At 34.7% G+C, this 20164-nt stretch overlaps 1 protein-coding gene across 2 annotated transcripts in view; it reads right to left on the bottom strand.

The window, feature by feature from the left end:
- The window catches only part of CYP7B1 (cytochrome P450 family 7 subfamily B member 1), a 120833-nt gene that overhangs the window by 50356 nt on the left and 50313 nt on the right, over positions 1-20164 (bottom strand). For both annotated transcript variants that reach the window (XM_072411120.1, XM_072411121.1), the window contains exon 2: positions 717-853. In XM_072411120.1, the coding sequence (XP_072267221.1) occupies positions 717-853 (137 nt within the window). The remainder of the gene's footprint in view (positions 1-716; positions 854-20164) is intronic.

Below are 20164 nucleotides of genomic sequence, written 5' to 3'. Positions count from 1 at the left end.
CCAAAAGTAAGCATATGCATACAAAATTCAGATTAAAACAGCATTTTTTTCAATAATCTTGAAAATACATTTTTAACAGTTTAATTTGTATAACATTTTTAATTAAAAAAATATCAATCAATTAGATGAAAACCTTGATCTGATCAAACTGATCATATCTACAAACAATTCATGGGCAGAAGTCCAACTAAAATTTTGTTTTTTTTTCAGTTGGTTTGCCATTGAATTGAATGTGAAACTACTTTTTGTGTTAAAATAATATTTCAATTATATATATTGGTGAAAACAACTGTAATGCTGATTGAATATTGAACATGTGGATGATACATTGAATACTTGTAAATTGATTGCAAGGATTAATTTAAATCAATCCCAATTACAATCATAATATCAAATTAAAATACCTTTGAGAGAAAATTGTATGCCTAGCATTATAGCTGAATAAAACATCTGGTAAAACTACTTTCTTGTGCCAAGCCCAACTCATTATACAAGTAAATAGCAACATATAAAATACTTGCATATATCCAAACAATTTGGATTACATATCAATACCAATATTTTGGCTCTAGTCATGAAATAAAAGCATATTTCTTCCCATGTTTGTTTCTGTCTTATGTGATGATCTGTTGCCTAGAGTATGCCTGCCCATTTGAATTTACAACCATGTAAATACAGAGTTATACCTGATATATAATTCTGCTCATATATCTTACCAGCTATGCAGACTGTGAAGACATCCCCATGTTTTTCTTGCAGAGAGATCAGGAATTTCAGAGGATCTTTCCTAAACTGGTTGGCCAGACCTATGTAAGGGATCCAGCCATTTTCCAAAGGAGGCTCCCTTTCTCTCCTACAAAAATAACATTAATATTGCATTAATTATTATTATCGTAATATTTTATATTGTTGAATTAAGATGTAAGTAAGTACTTGCTATACACAAGAAATATAAACACATTAGATTTACTTTTTTATTAGATCCAATTTTATCTTTGTAATCTCATTTAAAAAAAATTGATACTGAGAACTTGAAATAAAGGTGTAAGCCTATAATTGTATTAAAAACCCCAATGGTGGTGTACAGCGAAGACTGTGGTCAGGTTTTACCTATACTATAACAAACTGAAACGTCTAAATTATAGAAAAGTTTTGAAATATAAAACAGAAGCTCCAGATGATGTGTAAATCTATTTTCTCTCTCTTTCACATTCTGTCTCCTTCTTCCAAATATGTATATAAAACTTTATTCAGATACAAAAGTCTTGAAAACAATCCACCATGCAGTAATCTTTTGTTTTATATATACGTTTTGTCCATGTCACCTCAAGTCACCTCACATGATGAGGCAATTATAACAAATTGATATAATAGAATTAAAAGAAGCATATCCCTTTAAAAGGAAATTTTATTCAGGCCAAATATGCAACATAGCCTACCTATTAGTTATTGATTGTTAATAAATAACAGTAATAAAACAATGCCTGATATCAGAAGAAAATACTGTACAGCATAAGCACCAATAAAGATTTGTTTGATTTGCAATATTTAAAATATTTGTCCATATGCATATTCATAGAATAGGGTTGATTTAGTAAAGTAGTTCAGCCTGTTTACTCTTCGGAATGATCACTCTACAAGGAAGCTTGAAGTCATTCTTTTACCTTCATCACGTTTTTGTTACCTTGCATGTAATTAGGTATTTTTTTCAAAGAGAATCTTTAATTTATTCAATATATCAAGTTAAATATCTTTTGCAGAGTGATCATTGACATTGCTCATTGCTCCTTTAGTCCTCAATGTGGTAGGAGATACAACATACCACAAGGGTTCAGAATTTCACTTCCTGAACCCTTGGATTTTTGAGTAACCAATATTATTTTGTTGTTGTAAAAGTAATATTTATTCACTGGGGTTTATAGAATAACAGCACTATATCTATGTGTATTAAATGTAACTTTTATTATATGTTATCAAGTATAAATAATTACAAATATGTTTTCTTATATGTACTCATACATTTTTTTTTTATGTATGACTCATATTGTGTTTTGGAAAAGCAAAATTCCTTTTTCTTATTACAGCTGTTTAGCTAGTAAAATCCGATTTAAACTCAGTAACACAAAGCATGTCTATTTTAGACAGGATTAATACGAATATTCAAATACAACTCTGATGCTATATCCCATCTGTGAAGGTGACTTACACTACATGCAGAACAAGCAATTTTGATTAATAACGAGATGCTTACTAGCCAAGATGTAATCAAAGATCAAGAGATCACCAGCTTACCACTATCATACAATAGGCAGAAATGGAAGGCTGAATAACTCTTTGTGTTCCCGCTTAGTGTATCATAAACACAAATAATGAATTGAGCTAGACTGATTGTTTATACATAAAAACTACGCTAGCCACCACGTATACTATTTGAGAATATTTTATCATTAGTATGTTGATTTCCTTGTAGTTTTACTATTTACCAGTTTATTTGGTGATATCAGAGTACTGTAACATATTGCAAAATGACCTACGTAATGAAAGTCTTGCTGGTAAAGGATGTAGAACTTGCAAGTCAAAAGCGGTCACATCACAAGTCAGAAGTCATTAAACCAACCCTTCAATTGGCTACCAAGCCTCGGCAAAGGGCTCATTACTAGTGGCGAGCTGGGACAGTGCATAGGTAAAATTCTGACAGATATTTAGATAGGCTTTTTGTCATATACTAATTTAATTCATCTAATTTCACCCTCTATGCTCTGTCATTCGGTCAAAACCTGTATACTTCACAGTGTTTCCGCGGGGTAAGGAGGACGCGGCTCAGAAAACCAGGGGAAAATTAACTTAATGCTTAGAGTCTGTGGACACAAATCATGGAGACGGAGGGGTCATCGTTTGCATCAAACATGGTTAACTCAAAACTGATAAGCCAAATTCTGTTAAACACCAAGCCATATCATGGTGATCCTCTATGTCTTTCAGCAGACAATGTATATATATATAGATATATGTATATATGTGTATATAAATATATATATATATATATATATATATATATATATAATATATATATATATATATATATATATATATATATATATATAAAATGTTATGTTTGGAATGCCAATAGTATATTAATTATTATTACCATGGTTACTAGCAGTTTGCATATTCATTACCAGTTATCAATTTAAAACATAAAAATCTAAAGAAAGGCCATTTTTATATTATTATTGTTTATAATAAAACAGTTTAATTTTATTCCAAAAAAATGATAAATGAAAAAGTCTTCATTCTAAATTAATATTGTGCTGTCTTTAAAAGTGGTATTAGTAATAGCAGCAGAACCAAAAGCAAATAAACAGGAGGTAAAGAGATTGTTCATTTACAATCATTTGTTACTTTCAGTTCTGTATGGCACTTATAAAACTCACAAAAATAAGAAGAAATTCCTTAAATGTGGATGCAGATATTAACATAAAGATGACAGAGATCTAACACTTTGCAACTGTTTTCCCAACTAATAACATTTATGTTGGGTTCTAACACACAGTGTGGCTCAGGCTGAGTTTACATGGAGTGGCTAGCTCCTTGTCCAGTAACCCATGCAATCTCTTGAGGCAAGAGCTCTAGTTCATTCAAGGTGTAATTTTCCCTTAGAACAAGTAAATTGTTGGAGGCCCTTACCACTTACAAAAACAGGGGCTAAGGGGGCTGAACAGCCACCAGCTAGCCGCACAGTGTGAATTCAGCCTTAGTGCATCAGAATATATCAATTTTAAAAAAATGTATTTTTGCTTGCAAATGATTGGATGCCTAAAGGTCTGAACTGACTAATATAAGTAAACATTCACTTTTCACCTTAAGGCCATCAGCCAGAAGCTTTTCCTTCCTTCAATGTACTATACCTCAGCATTCAATACCATTAACTTACAAGGGAATACCTTTCTGGTTTCTTATTTATTTTGCAGTTCAGTGCCAAAAAACTCCCTCCCTTTACCATCAATTACAATTCTTATATATCATCACAACACAATACTTCATTGTTTCCTTACAGGCTCATTTCAAAAAGGACATTATGCCTATAGTCTCCCTAGTACCCCTGAGGAAGTCCAAGAGGCAAAACGCATCGGGATTAGAGATCTCTCTTTTGACTTTCAAACAGTAGTCTTTTAGTCTAGTCAGACCCAGTTCATAGTCCACATACGTGGGAACTGATGTCACTCTATCTACAATTTATCTGTACCTCTTTATTTTGAAACACTAATGCCTCAATTGCTGTAATGTGTAATATATCTAATATAATTCATACTGGTATTTCTTCTATAGATTACTAAAATATATTAGTCATTATATGATGCACTTTATGTGATCATTATTTATCTCTACATATAGAAGCTTTGGGTTTTGCCACACACAAAACCCCTTCTGTCTCTTTCTCCTTTCTTACAAATCTATTTGTCATTTACGGGGTAGCCTTTGGTTTAATTTGAAATATGAGGGAATACAATAACCTACTCACAATAAAAGTAACATTGAAAATAAACATGCCCTATGCTTTTACATGAAAACAGTCAATGTTTAGTGGCCATTCTACTTGGGCACAAAAATAAAACTAAAAGGAAAATTACAAATAAAAATCTACCAGTACTTGAAATGATCAAGTACAGTATTGATTGTATCACAGATCTTAAGGCGTACCTAATGTATTAAACTTCTTTAGGATTGGAGAAGATAAACTATCATGGGAGAAATTGGGTGATCCATCAAACCTTAAATTGATCTGGTCCAGGATTGAAAACTTTTGCCAAGTAATAGTAAATGAGATTTTAGAAATTCACTCCAGATTTCCTGAATTACCCAGGTTCTCCCATGATAGTCTATCTTCTCCAGTCTTGAGAAGCTTTAATAAATCAGGCTCAATATGTTTGAATTTTTATGTTTGTGTTATTTCTCTTTAATCTGAATTAAATATCTTTTCAATTCAGTGATCATGTCATGATGCATTTTATTATGCCATTGGCCAACTAGACATTGACATATCATATGTGTACCTGTCCGGCTTCAAAGTGACAGATATGCCTTGAATAATTTAAATATAATATTTTTAAAAAGCATATTCTTACACAGCTTTTAGTTGTAAGTGCATTTTGGGTCATTATTTACATATGGGATCATTTCATGTGAGTCTACTATGAAGCACATTTACAAGGAGCAAAAATAATTCTGACACTTATGTCTTCTAGCAAAAAAAAAAACTTGTATCCTACCATCTGGCTCATAAGGCAATAAATATGTCTAACGCATTGAAACATGTATTTTAGTACCCTTTTCATCCATATTTGACATATGGAAATTAACCTCTTATATAAATTTATTTTAATAACGATAAACATATAAATTGTAAAATGTAAAACATACAACAATAGTTTAATAACCAAACCATTACATAATCCAAATCACAAAAAATCTAATGAAATAATACATGCATCTAATCAAATACACAACCTTTTTACTGCTTAACCTTTGAAAAATGACCTGGATAGCTACAAACAATGAAAACTCCAATAATTATATATATAAAATAGGTGACATTTTTATAATTAAATGAGATCAGAAACATCAGGTTAACATATTTATCTCAGTAATGATTCCCCTTTAAAATACCTAGTTATTTCTAGGGTAGTTAGTCAGGAGTTCAGTAAGATAACAATATTTCCATTTGTAGACCAGCATTCCACAAATTCTCCTTATCATTCACCTGTGATTGAGGCTGATTTACTAATGTAGTTAAGGAATATTCACACAATAAATTGTTTGCCTATTCATTTAAATTATCCAAAGGTGTAGATGAAAAAAGTTAAACAGGGATTTGGTTATTACATGATTGGGAAACAATTTATTGTTGAATATTTTCAAATCCATGAGCCCATAAAAGTAATGAAGGCCTAGTAGTTGAGATTAAAAATAATAAATTAAAATAAAGCACCTCCTGCTCACTTTTGCTTGTCATTATTTAAGAATCTATTAAACTTTATATGAATGAGCAGTGGTTTAGGGGGTTTGCCCTATACTTATCTGTGCTCTAAATAAAACCTAATACACCCCCTTTCCCATACTACCAGGCCAGTCAGAAATTCTACTAATTTTGATATCTTGGGTCCTTTGTAGTTTTTACTGGTTTGTTCTGCTGACCTTCACTTATTGCAAAAAAACTAAATTAAACCTACTATGCATAACATATATGCCAGTATTGCAGGTGCCCCACAGCAATGACAGGTCAAGGAACCTACCACTACTGCATTCCCTGAAGCCACCATCTTCACAGCCAACTCTACGACAAACTTCAATGTCTTTAATGCTCTTCTGGGCAGCACAGTGGCTCAGGGGTTAGCACTATGGCCTTTGCAGCGCTAAGTCCTAGGTTCGAATCCCAGCCAGGACACTATCTGCATGGATATCTATCTCCCACATCCCAAAAACATGCAGTTAGGTTAATTGGCTTCCCCCTAAATTGATCTTAGACTACATTAATGACAAAGGACTAAAGTAGGGATATTAGATTGTGAGCTCTTTTGTTAGTGACATGACTATGGACTTTGTACAGCGCTGTGTAATATGTATGTATGTATATATTGTAATATTTATATATTATGCTGTATAAATACTGTGTAATAATAATAATCTACTTTGGCCATTGGACAGCCACTGATGATGTAACTCCTGCACATGCACACTGGTGTCTGACCAGTGGTGTAGGCCAGAAAATATACTAGCCAGGGATTTTTTGGGGCATAAGAGACATGTCTCTGCCTCCTGTGACTAGTTATTTCTTTTGGTTTAGTTCTACTTTGAGTAGTAGTAGTAACATGGAGGTCAGCAGGGGAAACCAGTGAATGTATGTGGAGGACCAAAGAGATGAAAATTCTTGAAAGTGTCCGTTTCCCTGGAACTTTAAAGGGAAGATATCTGGTAATATAGACATGGGAAACTACAAGACAAGGTAAACACAAGAAAGGTAGGTGTCCCCCTTTATTTTTTCAAGTGTTGCTGCTTTTGTACATTTTTCGTCACGGCAGGGCCACTTTAAACCTTATTGTTTCCCTGGTATCATCTTGAGATCCTGAATATCTCTTATGCCATTGTTGTCATTAGGATTTTCCAGGTTCTAGATCAAGCTCCTGCATCAAATTTACAATGACCATTCATGGTGTTACAATCTTTACTGCACTCAGTTGTAAGTATAATATCAGCAGAATAAGTAGAGTAGGTCAATGAGGACTAGTGGATTAAACAAAAAACAGCTCATACATGTAAAACACTCTATAAACTATTCTGAAATAGCACATTATCAAAAAAATAAGTTTGAAAATGCTGTCTTTGAATCACTGGAGAAGTGTTAGTCAGAAATCCCATTTGACATTTAGCCAGCCACATTCCTAAAGAATACCTTCTTAAAATTAATTATAGTAGGGGTGGGTGCAAATTTCTGAATCAAGATTTTCAGATTAAGATCTTTATCTTATTGGGAGATTTTTCAATATCCCGTTAACAGTTTTCACAGAAACAATGTTACCACTAGAAGAACTCATCCTGTTCCTGTTCTGAGGGCAACTCAAAATTTTAGATGTAACCTCACTTTTATTCTGCTTGATACTAGTGTTTATAACAGTTTATAACAGGGAACGTGCCAAAAGGAACACAGACAACAATTATTTTAATTGTATAACAATTATTATTATATGTTATTGGGACTCTCTATGTAAATAATTACCATTACAAGTAGAGGGGTGACTCTCCCTATTGGGAACACCGATAGCAAGCTAAGGAGTAATTGTTTGTATTTTGCATTTTTACAAATGCATTCATTTTTTATGTATTATAAAATACATAATATACAATATATATATATATACATATATATATATATTTCAATGGACCATAAAAAAGTTGTCATGTAGCTGCCAACTTTGAAGTCTTGGTTCTGTACCATCCAACCAATATGTGTGGGCAAGCTGCTTTAGACTGAGAAAATGCAGCACATAAATCAATGAATACACTGGGCTTCGTTTTGTACAGTTCAATTCATAGTCATCCAGAAGATATGACTCTTGGCATCTAGGTGCCAGCATGAAAATGACATTCATTCAGGAATATGCAGGCTGCTATGCCCCCTTAGTTAAAACAGAACATTTTAATGTCTAACTACAGTACATTTCAATGTAAGACTATTCTGATCAAAGTAAGAACATATTCTGATAACTGTACACATTTAATACATGAAATGAAAACATTACCTATATAAAATAAATGTCTTAATTCCTGAAAACAAAAACCTTCCCTTGAAGAGAATAAATGTGTTTCAAGCTGAACTACAGCACAAAAACGTTAAAATAAATATATATGTATACTCCTTAGTGGACGAAAATATGGATTATATCAATTCTTTGCACCAAATGCCTTACATTCCCAAAGTAGCAGTGACATCACTACAAGGGGTGGATACAAGACCAGTCACCCTGCACTGAAAGACAGCGCTGCAGTAACCAGTCTTTATTAACAAAAGTTCCTGCACAAAAGCAAACATTTGTCTGGAAGAAAACACACAAAACATGCCAAGATTGAAGTATATTATGGCATTATTATATGTTATGTTATATTATTATATCAATATTGGCTTTTCCTAGTGTTCAGCTTTAAACGAAAACACCCCTGAGATTTACCTATACAGTAGTCTAACATTTTATGCACAAAATGCAAAAATCTTGCCTCCAGCTATTCTTTTCCCAAGTGGGAGGGTCTCCTATAATCACATGATCAGTTTATGAGTTGTAATAAGAGCAACACTGTTGGGAATCACTTATGAGATAACTCTATGAGCAGGATACAATGTTTTAGAGGGGTTGTATACATGGCAAGGTGGATATAATGATGCATGGTTTCAACATTTATTTTTTTTAGTATTTTAAAAATGATAGTAATTGGCTAGAGGTTTAAAAAGAAGAGTATTTTATATACACATTGCTTTGCAGGATGGCTTGTTTATGGTATTCCATCATCACTGTATTTTTTAAATAAAAGTATTGTTTTCTCTTTCTGTAAAAAGTTCTCTTTTTGTGACATATATGTCTCCATGACTGATATATTTTTAAATACTGATGAGCTACGAAAACAAATTAAATCAGTAAGAAAACAATATATATATTATCAAACGGCAAAAATACTAAACTATGTCTGATTCCAAAGCTACAGGTTAACATCTATAGTAAGGAGTTAATGCTATCTGTCTGTAACCCAATTTAGAAGCATAGTAATCCCTTTCTCAGGATAAACATTAATCCAGGTCTGTCTTTAGAAATATATAAAATCCATCACCCGACTAATCTGTGCGGTATTTTGTATTTTAGTGTATTTTTTCCAGGTCTGTAATTCTTTCAGATCCAAAGTGTATATAGTGAAAACAAATGTCTAGCTAAAAAGTAAGATAGTGTTATAAACTGAGGAACTAAATGAAACTGATGAAATCAAATAGTACAACAATCCAAAGCTTGCCACACACTTTCAATGCTGAACTATTAAGGGGGTCGGACACATTACAATCCCGTTATAGGGTAACTAATACTATTCAATATTAGAGTCTACATAAACAACTCTTTTAGTTCATATTTGATCGCGCAGACCAGTGAATTTTGGTAGATTCAAATAGGATTGTTCAATTAGATGTAATGGGCCTGTTTTTGTAAAGCTCTGCAAGACTAATCCAGCAAACCTGGAATGGATTTCATAAAATAATTTCTCATTTTTTGGCAAATGAAGTCTTGCAGCATTAATAAACCAGGTACAATGTGTATGGTATACAGACAATGTTTACCAATAGCCGTTTAGTGACTTCTTAACCGGGTAAAATTCAATTGTTTAGGTGAAACCTCATGTTAGATAACTGCTAAATATGTATACGGGTATCTTAAGACTTTTCATCCCATGCACTGGGAAATGGGACAATATTCAATGTCTGTTACCATATTCCTCTTCATTACCCCATACTTCCTAACAATACAACATCATAGAGCTGAACCGAAGATTATAGCATAGGAATGAAGCATTTGCTTATTAAGATTAGAGGGCACACAGAGGCCCTATATCTTTTCATTTTTTTATGTATGCCTGTCTGTTAGGCCTTGCGTACACAGACTTTATTAGAAAGCATATGATGAATAGTTTTATAGCATTAGTAATGCTTTCTAAGTGTTTCAAATGCTGTCTTTGTAGGATCATTGTGGAAAATTAGTATTGTTCAATGCGGGTATTGCATAATAGCATTTGCTTTGCATTTGCAAATTATAATAATAATAATAAGCTATTCTCTGGTGGCTAAGGATGTTTGCAAAAACTTAATAACATACTTTGCAAATGCAGTTTAAATGCATTGGAAATTCTTGCAAACAAGCTTTTATTGCAACTCCTATGTATAAAGAATAGGGGCATGGGTATCCCATATACTAAAGTCTCTCTTGGATAGAAGGCATGTAAAGGTAGAATTTATTAAAAAAAAAGAAATATATATAATAATTAATAAAATACAGAAGATTTGGAAGGTTTACAAAACATCTTACTTCTAAAGTCTTGAATTTAATTTTAAAACTACTTTTTTAATTACTACTTTAGTTTACCATTTAGTAGCAAAACACAACAGATCATACTGTCAGGTACAAAAAGCAATTATACAAATTAATACACCAAAAAAAAAAACATTAAAAATATCTCAATAATATCTTAAAAATTTAAATCTGCAAAAAGTTTATTAAAATCTGTGCAAAAGGTTTGGTAGCATTGCAGCAATGTCTAATGTCAGCACTGTCAATACCCTGAGTTCGACATTCCTCAGTGAATGTGACTGAAGAACAAAGGAAATGTGTCTGCTCCTGGACTAAAAAATACAGCTTGTCAGACAGAAATGTGTTCGTTTCACAATGCTGGCATGGACATTCCGTAAATGTAGTTGATTTAAAGCTCAATTTGATTTCCCAGGAGAAAAAAATATTTACTGGCAGAATATTTCAAATCAAAAGATCACAGGCAGTGACAATGTAGAAGGAGGCCATGCCTAAGTTTATAAATGTCAATTTATTGGGACAAATGCAAAACAAAAAAATTATTATGAACATGTCAAAACAGTTCACATGGATTCTAAAAGTATATTGTAAGATTTAAATATTTCTGAGTTCTAACCAGGAGTATAGAACCCCTTAAGGTTTGTCTACTTCAAGATCTAAAGACGCTGAAGGAATACCTGTCAATGTTCACAATTGTTAAAGAACGGATGACGTTTATGTTTTGTGAACAATGTTTTTTTGGACCATTCAACAATTAAAGACACTGAAAGTCTATGTTATCAGTCACTAACTTGTAGGCAAAGGCTACTTTATCACTGTACATCACATCAAAATATTCAAAAAGTGCCATTGTTAGAAAAGTAACTTTTCTACTTAAAGTATAACACCATTACATATGTTAGTTTATAAGGAAAATATTTTTTAACAAGGTTTTATTTTGTATCTGATATGAGGTCTGTTCATAAAATTGTTATTTGTTTCATTCTCTTAATTTTGTGATAATTGTTACTATATTCTTGGAGCATATAGTATATACTGACCGTTCCAAAGGGAACACTAAAATCACATATCCGATTTCGACAACCAAAATACTCAAGCTGATTGAATTGTACTTGGGTGAACTTTACAACAACAACAATAATTTAACTCAATAGTATGTATTGCCTCATGTGCCTGTTTGCACTCCTGACACCGTCTGGGCATGCAATTTAATGAGACAGTGGACGGTCCATGGGGGGTCTCCTCCCAGGCCTGGATCATGACATCAGTGAGCTCCTGGATAGTCTTGGTTTGAAGTTTGATGCACCAGTACATAATGTCAGAGGGTCTCTATTGGAGTTAGGTCTGGGGAATATGGGGGCTAGTCAATGGCACCAATGTCTTCAAGAAACTGCCTGAAATCATGCACCACTCCACCAGGGTTACGTCTGACAATGGGTCTGAGGTGTCCTACTACAGAACACCAGGCAACTTTCCACGCTCGTGGAGTCTGTTTCTGACAGCTTGGTCAGAATCATGCACATGAGTAGCCCACTGTAGATCATTTTGTAGGGCTCAGGTAGTGCTCATCCTATTGCCCCATGCACAAAGACACAGGAGCCAATACGTCTACAGCCCTGCCCAGCAATACTTGTGTAAAGGCCCATATCCTGTTATCCCCACCATGCATCTGAGAGTGTGCTGGGCGACAACAAACCTTCTTGTGTTGGCATGTATAGATGATCCTAGAGAATCTGGACAACTTGTGCATCCTGAGTGGGCTGCAGGTACCTCCTCTTGCTACTGCACAGTACCATTTAGCCTCAAGAGCACTATCAAATGCAAGACTGATGAAAAATCAGTCAGGAATATTCAGAGGAGATAAATAGTCATGCTGGGGGTTGGCTTGTTTTTACTTTCATTTGCACCAGAGCAGGTGAAACTGATTCACACTTCTTACAAAGGTTACATAGAAGGTTAGGTTGAAAAAAGACATCAAGTTCAACCACTAAGGAAATAAACATTTCCCAGATATAAAACCCTATAAGACATAGTTGGTCCAGAGGAAGGCAAAAAAAAACCCTGGTACAATTTGCTTCAACAGGGGAAACAAAATCCTTCCTGATTCCATTAGGCAATCGGATGTTCCCTGGATCAACAGTCACTGTTATTTTTACTTTAAAGCCTTAATACCCAGATATATTCTGTGCTACTAGAAAAACAGCCAGCTTTTTCTTAAAGCAATCTATAGTAGTCGCTGGAACTACTTCCTGAGGGAGCTGATTCCACATTTTCACAGACCTTACAGTGAAGAATCCCTTCCCTATCCAAAGCTTTAACTTATTTTCCTTCAGACGGAGAATGCCCTCTTGTTCTTTGTAATGATCTCAAAGTGAATATTGGGGAAGGGAGTTCTCTATATGGACCATTTATATATTTACACAGGGTGATCATATCCCCACTTAAACATCTGTTCTCAGAGGAGAATAGATTCAGTTCAGCTAATCTCTCCTCATAGCTGAGCTTCTCCATTCCTTTTATTAGTTTAACCCCCCTAGTGGTATTCCCGAGTGTGACTCGGGGTGGGAAAAATTGCAAAAAGCGGTAATCCCGAGTCACACTCGGGGTACCTTTGGGGGACCCCCTTACCTTATCCCCGCGCTCCAGCGGCAATCTCAGGATCCCGCTGTGAGGGCGGGGCGCTTCTCCATTGGGGGGCGTGGCCGGGAAATTTAAAAGCAGATTACGGAGTAATCTGCTTTTAAATACCGCCCGGGTCCCCACCACCCCGATGCACGCATCTGCAGTTAGATGCGATGCACCATGCAGGATTTCTGCTTGGTGCTTTGCATCTAACGGCAGATGCGATCACCAACAGTAAATCCAGAGGGTGATGCCAGCGGAGATTTCCCGCTGGCAGCACCCCCTGGATCTACTCCTGCTCGCATCTCCCGGAGGCTGATCTCCGGGTGATGCGAGTAGGAGAGTGAGCAGCGGGGACATCATCCCCTACTCATCAGCCTCCGGGAGTAGGGGATGATGTCCCCACTGCTCACCCTCCTGCTCGCATCACCCGGAGATCAGCCTCCGGGAGACGCGAGCAGGGGAATGAGTAGGGCGGGGACATCCCCACCGCATCACCCGGCAAGATGTGTGACATCTTCCGGGAGATCCGGTGGAGTGATGGATTGTGGGGGCGGGAAATTTAAAAGCAGATTACTATGTAATCTGCTTTTAAATTTTTTTTTACAGTGAAAAACACACAAAACACATAATAGAAGTACAAATACATATTATAGTACACCAAGCATTATTGCCCAGTGCCCTGATTTTCATTTTGCCCACTATTAGCCCTGACCTTGACTGTCCTGACTGTGATGTTGGACTTTTTGCAGCACCCTGCTTCAAAATCTACCACACCCGGGATGTTTACTAAAAATGTAAATAATTTTTTTTTCTAAAATATGCATTTAATTTATCTTCTTATTTATGAATAATATTGCACCCTTGTTTGGAAAATTTCAGTTAGAATTTTTTGATAAAAAAAAAATTTTTTGATAAATTACACTGTTGTGGTCTATTATTTCATAATTTTTTATAATTATGTATTATAATTGTGTATTATATTATACTTTATGAATATAATATAATAAATAAATATAATTATTATACCGGAGTTAATCCTAAGAATTACAGGCCCACAATATAAACAAAAATTTCTATGCAAAAAAAATAGGATCACTTTTTGCATCAAAAAATTACAGAATTAGAACGCTAGGGGGGTTAATTGCCCTTCTCTTATGTCTCTCCAAATCCACAATGTCTTTTTTGTGAACTGGTGCCCAAAACTGGACTGAATATTCCAGATGTGGTCTAAACAATGCTTTGTACAGGGGCAGGATAATGTCTCCATCTCTGCAGTCTATTCCTCTTTTAATACAAGAAAGTACTTTACTAGCTTTAGATATTGCAGTTTAGCATTGCATGCTGTTATTAAGTCTATGAACTACCAGAACCCCCAGATCTTTTTCCATTTCTGACTCCCCCAAATGTATCCCCACTAGACAGTATGAAGCATGCATGTTGTTAGCGCCCAAGTGCATAACTTTACATTTATCTATATTAAATGTCATTTGCCACTTGGCTGCCCAATCAAACACTACATCCAGGTCTGCTTGTAGATTATAGACATCCTGTATGGACTTAATTCCATTACATAGTTTGGTGTCATCTGCAAACATTGAATTGGTACTTTTTTAATTCCAAACTCTATATCATTTATAAAGATGTTAAACAGTAAAGGTCCCAACACTAAACCCTGGGGTACACCACTAATAACCTTAGACCATTCAGAGTATGGATCATTAATTACAACTCTCTGGATGCAGTCTTTAAGCCAGTTTTCTATCCATTTACAGATTAAGTTTTCTAAACCTATTGACCCTAACTTGCATATTAACCCTCTGTGTGGTAAAGTGCTTTAGCAAAGTCCAAGCACACTATATCACTTACGCCACTGTCTACCTGTTTACTTACTTCCTCATAAAAAGAGAGTAAATTTGTTTGACAACTTCTGTCTTTCTTGAAGCCACGCTGACTATCACTTGCAATATTATTTTCTAGCAGAAACTCCTCTATGTGGTTCTTCATCAAACTCTCTAGGACCTTTCCAACTATGGGCGTTAAACTAACCGGTCTGTAGTTACCTGGTAATGACTTTGCTCCTTCTTTGAAGATAGGAACCACATTAACCTTAGCCAATCCACCTGTACCTTGCCAGTGACTAAAGAGTCTCTAAAAATTAGAAACAATGGCTTTGAAATATCTAAGCTCAGCTCTTTGAGGACACGTGGATGTAATCCATCATGTCCTGGTGCTTTGTCAACCTTAATCTTACCCAGCTGTTTATCAATCATATTAATTCTGAGCCATTGTGACTCATTTAAGGCGGTGACATTGCTGTTATGAATTTGGACTTGAGCTCTGCCATTTTCCTTTGTCTACAAAGAGCTAAAAAAAATTATTCTACCCCTCCTAATCAGATTAACTTTTGAATTGATTTTTTGAGCAGTATATATATATATATATATATATATATATATATATATATATAGTCACATATATACACATTAGGTACACACCAAATATTAGAGCAACTAAGCAACTTTAACAATATCATGCATTATCACACTTTTTGGAGTGTTTGGTAATGTGGTCCCCACTTAATGAGAATGGATAGTTGACTGGTCAACATCAAAAAGATCACCACTTTTAGCTTTTAACGGTCTTTGAACAAACAGATAAGAGAGAACAACAAATAAATGGAAGATGGAAAAAAAGAGATGTTGAAAGTGGTGATCGTTTATAAGTTTATGTGACCAAAGTCAATAGCTTTTGAGGAGGAAAAGTGATGAAATATCTAAAAACCATACAAAGGTATACAAGGACTTATGTATATTTTGAGAAACTATCCTTCATTTGACAAGTCAACTGTCTATGCCTATTAAGTGGAGACCACATTATTTTCATTGTCATTTGAATGCACCAAATTAAAATAATGTATAAAAAAAACACTAAGCTCTCATAAGTAAAAAAAGACTGGCTATGTAGAGGTATTTCTATTCTAAGCTACATATCTATAATGCCAGCTGGTGCTTGAAAGAAACATAAACATGTACATTACAATACTCTTCAGAATGGGGTTTTACAAACTAGGGGTTTATACAATATCCTTTACGGGCAACAGAACACATTTGGTTCAATGTTATTTCTACGTAGTACAATGGAGCTGATTTAGTAAAGCTTTCCATGGCTGGAGAGGAACACTTTCACCAGTGAAGCTGGGTGATCCAGTAAACTTGGAATGAATTTCTTAACAGTAACCAGATCCATTCCAGGTTTGCTGGATCACCCAGCTTCAGTGATGAAAGTGTATCCTCTCCAGCCTTACAGAGCTTTAATAAATCAGGACCAATATGTGGAGTACCTTGAGACTGGTGGGAGGGACAGAAAAGTGCAGTGGGGTTGTAGAAATCTGGCACATTCAAAACTTTTTTAAAAGAGAAAACTCTTTGAGTGGTTTTGCTAAGAAATAAAGCAAACACTTAATGAATGGCATCAAACATGGTAAGTATAAACTTACTTATAAAATTTAGGCAACACAATTACTTTCAAAAGTGTATTTTTTATTGTTAATTTTCATCTTCTATCTTACATCCCACATTTACTAATTTTCTCTATTCCATCAGTGATAATTCTGACTAGGGTACGCCATGTGCAAACATAATATAGGAACAGACTTCGACAGTTACATAATTAACTAGGTTGAAACGACACACATCCATCAAGATTAGCCTTTTACAATCTCCAGCAATTTTACTTTCCAAAAAACAAAAACACACACATACCAAAGGCAAACTCTAGTCAAACTTGTCGCAAAGGGGTGAAAAATTCAATCCAATTTTCAATTGGGTGTAAGAACTGCAATGTTTGTTCCTTATTGAAAAAGTGTTTCTGTGGTCCTTAATGTAGTAAGGAAATGTCATACCCTAACTACTACATTAATAGAAAAAAATGCCATTGTTTTTGGAAAAATATTATATTTGACAAATCTTAATTTAGACCTTGGTTGCCACTTTTTCTTTTTCTTACCTGACTCTAATTTTAGTTTAGGTATGGAATAACTAAATACATTTCCTGTAACCACCTAAACTGTGAATAATTCACACTTTGAACTCAGTCTTATCTAGAAAAGCCATCTGTACCATCTGCTTAAATGACCCAGGAATTTTCTTCCTTGGGCTGGGTGCCCCGTAACATCTACTGGATCACTATGAAAACAGTTCCTAAGCCCTGGTATCTTTGAGAAATGTATCTTTCTATTCTCAACAGAAACCTTTGCCTATATATTGGGCAAATAAGCGCCTTCTAAATTGACCTGTCTTCGGACCTTTGCCTAATTCTGTACTTCAGCTTCTCTATCTGACACCACTGGTGGGGCGAACTTTAAAATTCAACTCAGAAGTGTAATGAAGTAAAGTCCAAACAACTTTGTTTGACCCCCCAGTGAAAACCAAGTTCCCTTTGGATTATGTACCTTAGCATAAATTCTTTTTACAGGTTACAGAGCATTCACCCTGAGTCCAACACCTATTAGACCAAACTGATAAAAAAAGGACACAAGATACAGCTTTCTTTTTAGAAACAATCTCATTTACATACCATTTGTTCATGACTGGTATATGGAAAGTCAGAGTTATATCTAAAAAATTTTTCCAAGAACATAAAAAATAACACCAGTAAGGAAATTCATCTCACACCAGTTTTACAATGTTTCATGGCCCTGATATTTTTATCCTAACACATCAAGGGTGATGGAAGCTTCTTTTTTCTGTCAAAGTGATCAAAGAGAGGTTGAGAAAGAATCCATAAACAGATGCTGCCCAGTGACAAACCTTAAAGAACAAGACTGTGGGGCCAGATGTTTGAGTGACCTTCGGACTATGGAACATGTTGGCATGGTGTTGATTTAGATCACTGTTGGCAGGGGCCTTCGATCCCGTAGCTGAAGAAAAAAAATCTGAATTATAGAAATATTTTCTTTCTCATCTTTTTCTCTGTACAAAATACGAAACCACTGGTCAGTGGGGCCGATGGCTGTCAAAAAAGTTGAATTCAAAACACAACCCTGCCAGTAGGTATCACATCAAAAGGAACTTAGCAGAATGAACAAGAACATCTCCAGGCAGTGCCATTTTGCAATCTCCCTACTTTCAACAGCTGTTTCTTGAGTGAATACAGATGCAAAATAATTATGCAAAATGTTAAACATTCCAAACAAATCGAACAATGAACAAACTACATCTTGTAAATTGTGATCTCCAAACATAAGACACATCACAGAGTGTAATAGCCCTGAAGAGTGGTGAACAATGTCTTTTACCCCTGTGTAGACAATAAAGGGTTTTTTCAGTTTGAGAAAATAGTATGAAAATGTTTACATTATCCATATACTGACCTTCATAAAATTCTATAGGCTATTTGTTTTAAAGTTCAATATCTGTAGGCTAAACGTGAAAAATAAAAAATATTAAGTCTTCTAATATTTGATGTGATTGAAGAGTGCACACTAGTTCTTACGCTTTTAGACATTTTGTCACTTCACCTGGAGAAATATACACTGCTTATTCTGAATTGCTGCTGATGTCCAGTACTTGTCAAAACCGTTATCTGTCAAGCATTTCACAAAGTGTTGCAAAATGACAGATCAGGATGTCTGAATAGATGGAGCCCCGGGAAAAACAGAACAGATAGAAAATTCCTGACTTTAAACTACATCAAAGCGACTTCTGTCAACATCTTGTCAAAGGAAGGAGAAGAGAACTGTTCATTTCAGGACTTTTCTATCTTTACTATTATATAAACACCATCTTTCTCACACTGCTTGAGCAAAGTGAAATCAATTAGATTTAGCATCCATATGAATCGCTAAAGTATAGGTAAACTTTAACATTTAGGTTTAGTTATCTATATTTATTTGATTATTGCCAGAAATCCTCACAGTATCCTTGTTGCCAAAATGACAAAGAATCACACCAAATTTCAGAACTGCCAGCAGGGATGCCAATATATTGGCAAATCTCTTCAAGTACCATAAGGACATCAATACAGTAAACAAATTGAATAAAGAAAAAAATAAAATGATCAACCCAGTACAAAATTGTTTTCCCAAAATCTTTTCTACTTATTTACCTAAAGTATATTTAAGTCCAATCATTGATCAGAACAAGATTCTGTAAATGTCAGTTAAACACTCCTAAGAGACAAAAGAGAATAAGATTACCAAAGCCTAGGGTTGCCACCTGGCCAGTATTTTATTGGCCAATGGAGCCACATACAAAAATGTGATGTGTTTGCAACTCATGCTTTGTTAGCTATGTAGTACAATCATTTCATTTAAAAATGTGATATTGTTATTGTGAGCTGCTATGTATCCATAGATAAATAATAATTTATGGGCTTGGAGCATATATTCCTGTGATCCCTTAGCTTCAGTAGATTACCCATTGGTAGGAAATTACTGGATTATCATTCTTTTAGAGTATGGATCAAGAAATGAAAAACTAACTCTCCGTTTAGGAGCAAATAAGAATAAAAACCCATTCGTGAGAATGTCCTTTTATGCTGGCATATATATTCTTCCTACAAGTGCATGATCTATTTTTTATCATATACTTGTAGAAATATTTATTTTCCATGCCAATGTTACCAATCATTGACTGATAAATGCCCCATGTCTCTTGATTTCCAGACTGTTCGCAGTAAAAGGTCTACTCTAGCCCACCAAAGTATACATGTTATCTTTCTTGTTATTTCAAACCCTTACCTAAAATCCGAATTATGTATCCTGCCTACCACAAGGTAGGCAGAGATCACTCTCCTGATATTTACCTAATACCTTTTCAATACAGATGTACACAGGTTAATTTGAATTCTTTCACTGGCCAATTTGTAGTCATTTTCCAAAGAGTAACAATGCTTTTGTTCTCTTTTTTTCCTAAACACAATAAATG

This window comes from Pyxicephalus adspersus, chromosome 5 (assembly GCF_032062135.1).
Source record: "Pyxicephalus adspersus chromosome 5, UCB_Pads_2.0, whole genome shotgun sequence".
Lineage (NCBI taxonomy): Eukaryota > Metazoa > Chordata > Amphibia > Anura > Pyxicephalidae > Pyxicephalus > Pyxicephalus adspersus.
This window is presented reverse-complemented; position numbering and strand designations above follow the sequence as displayed.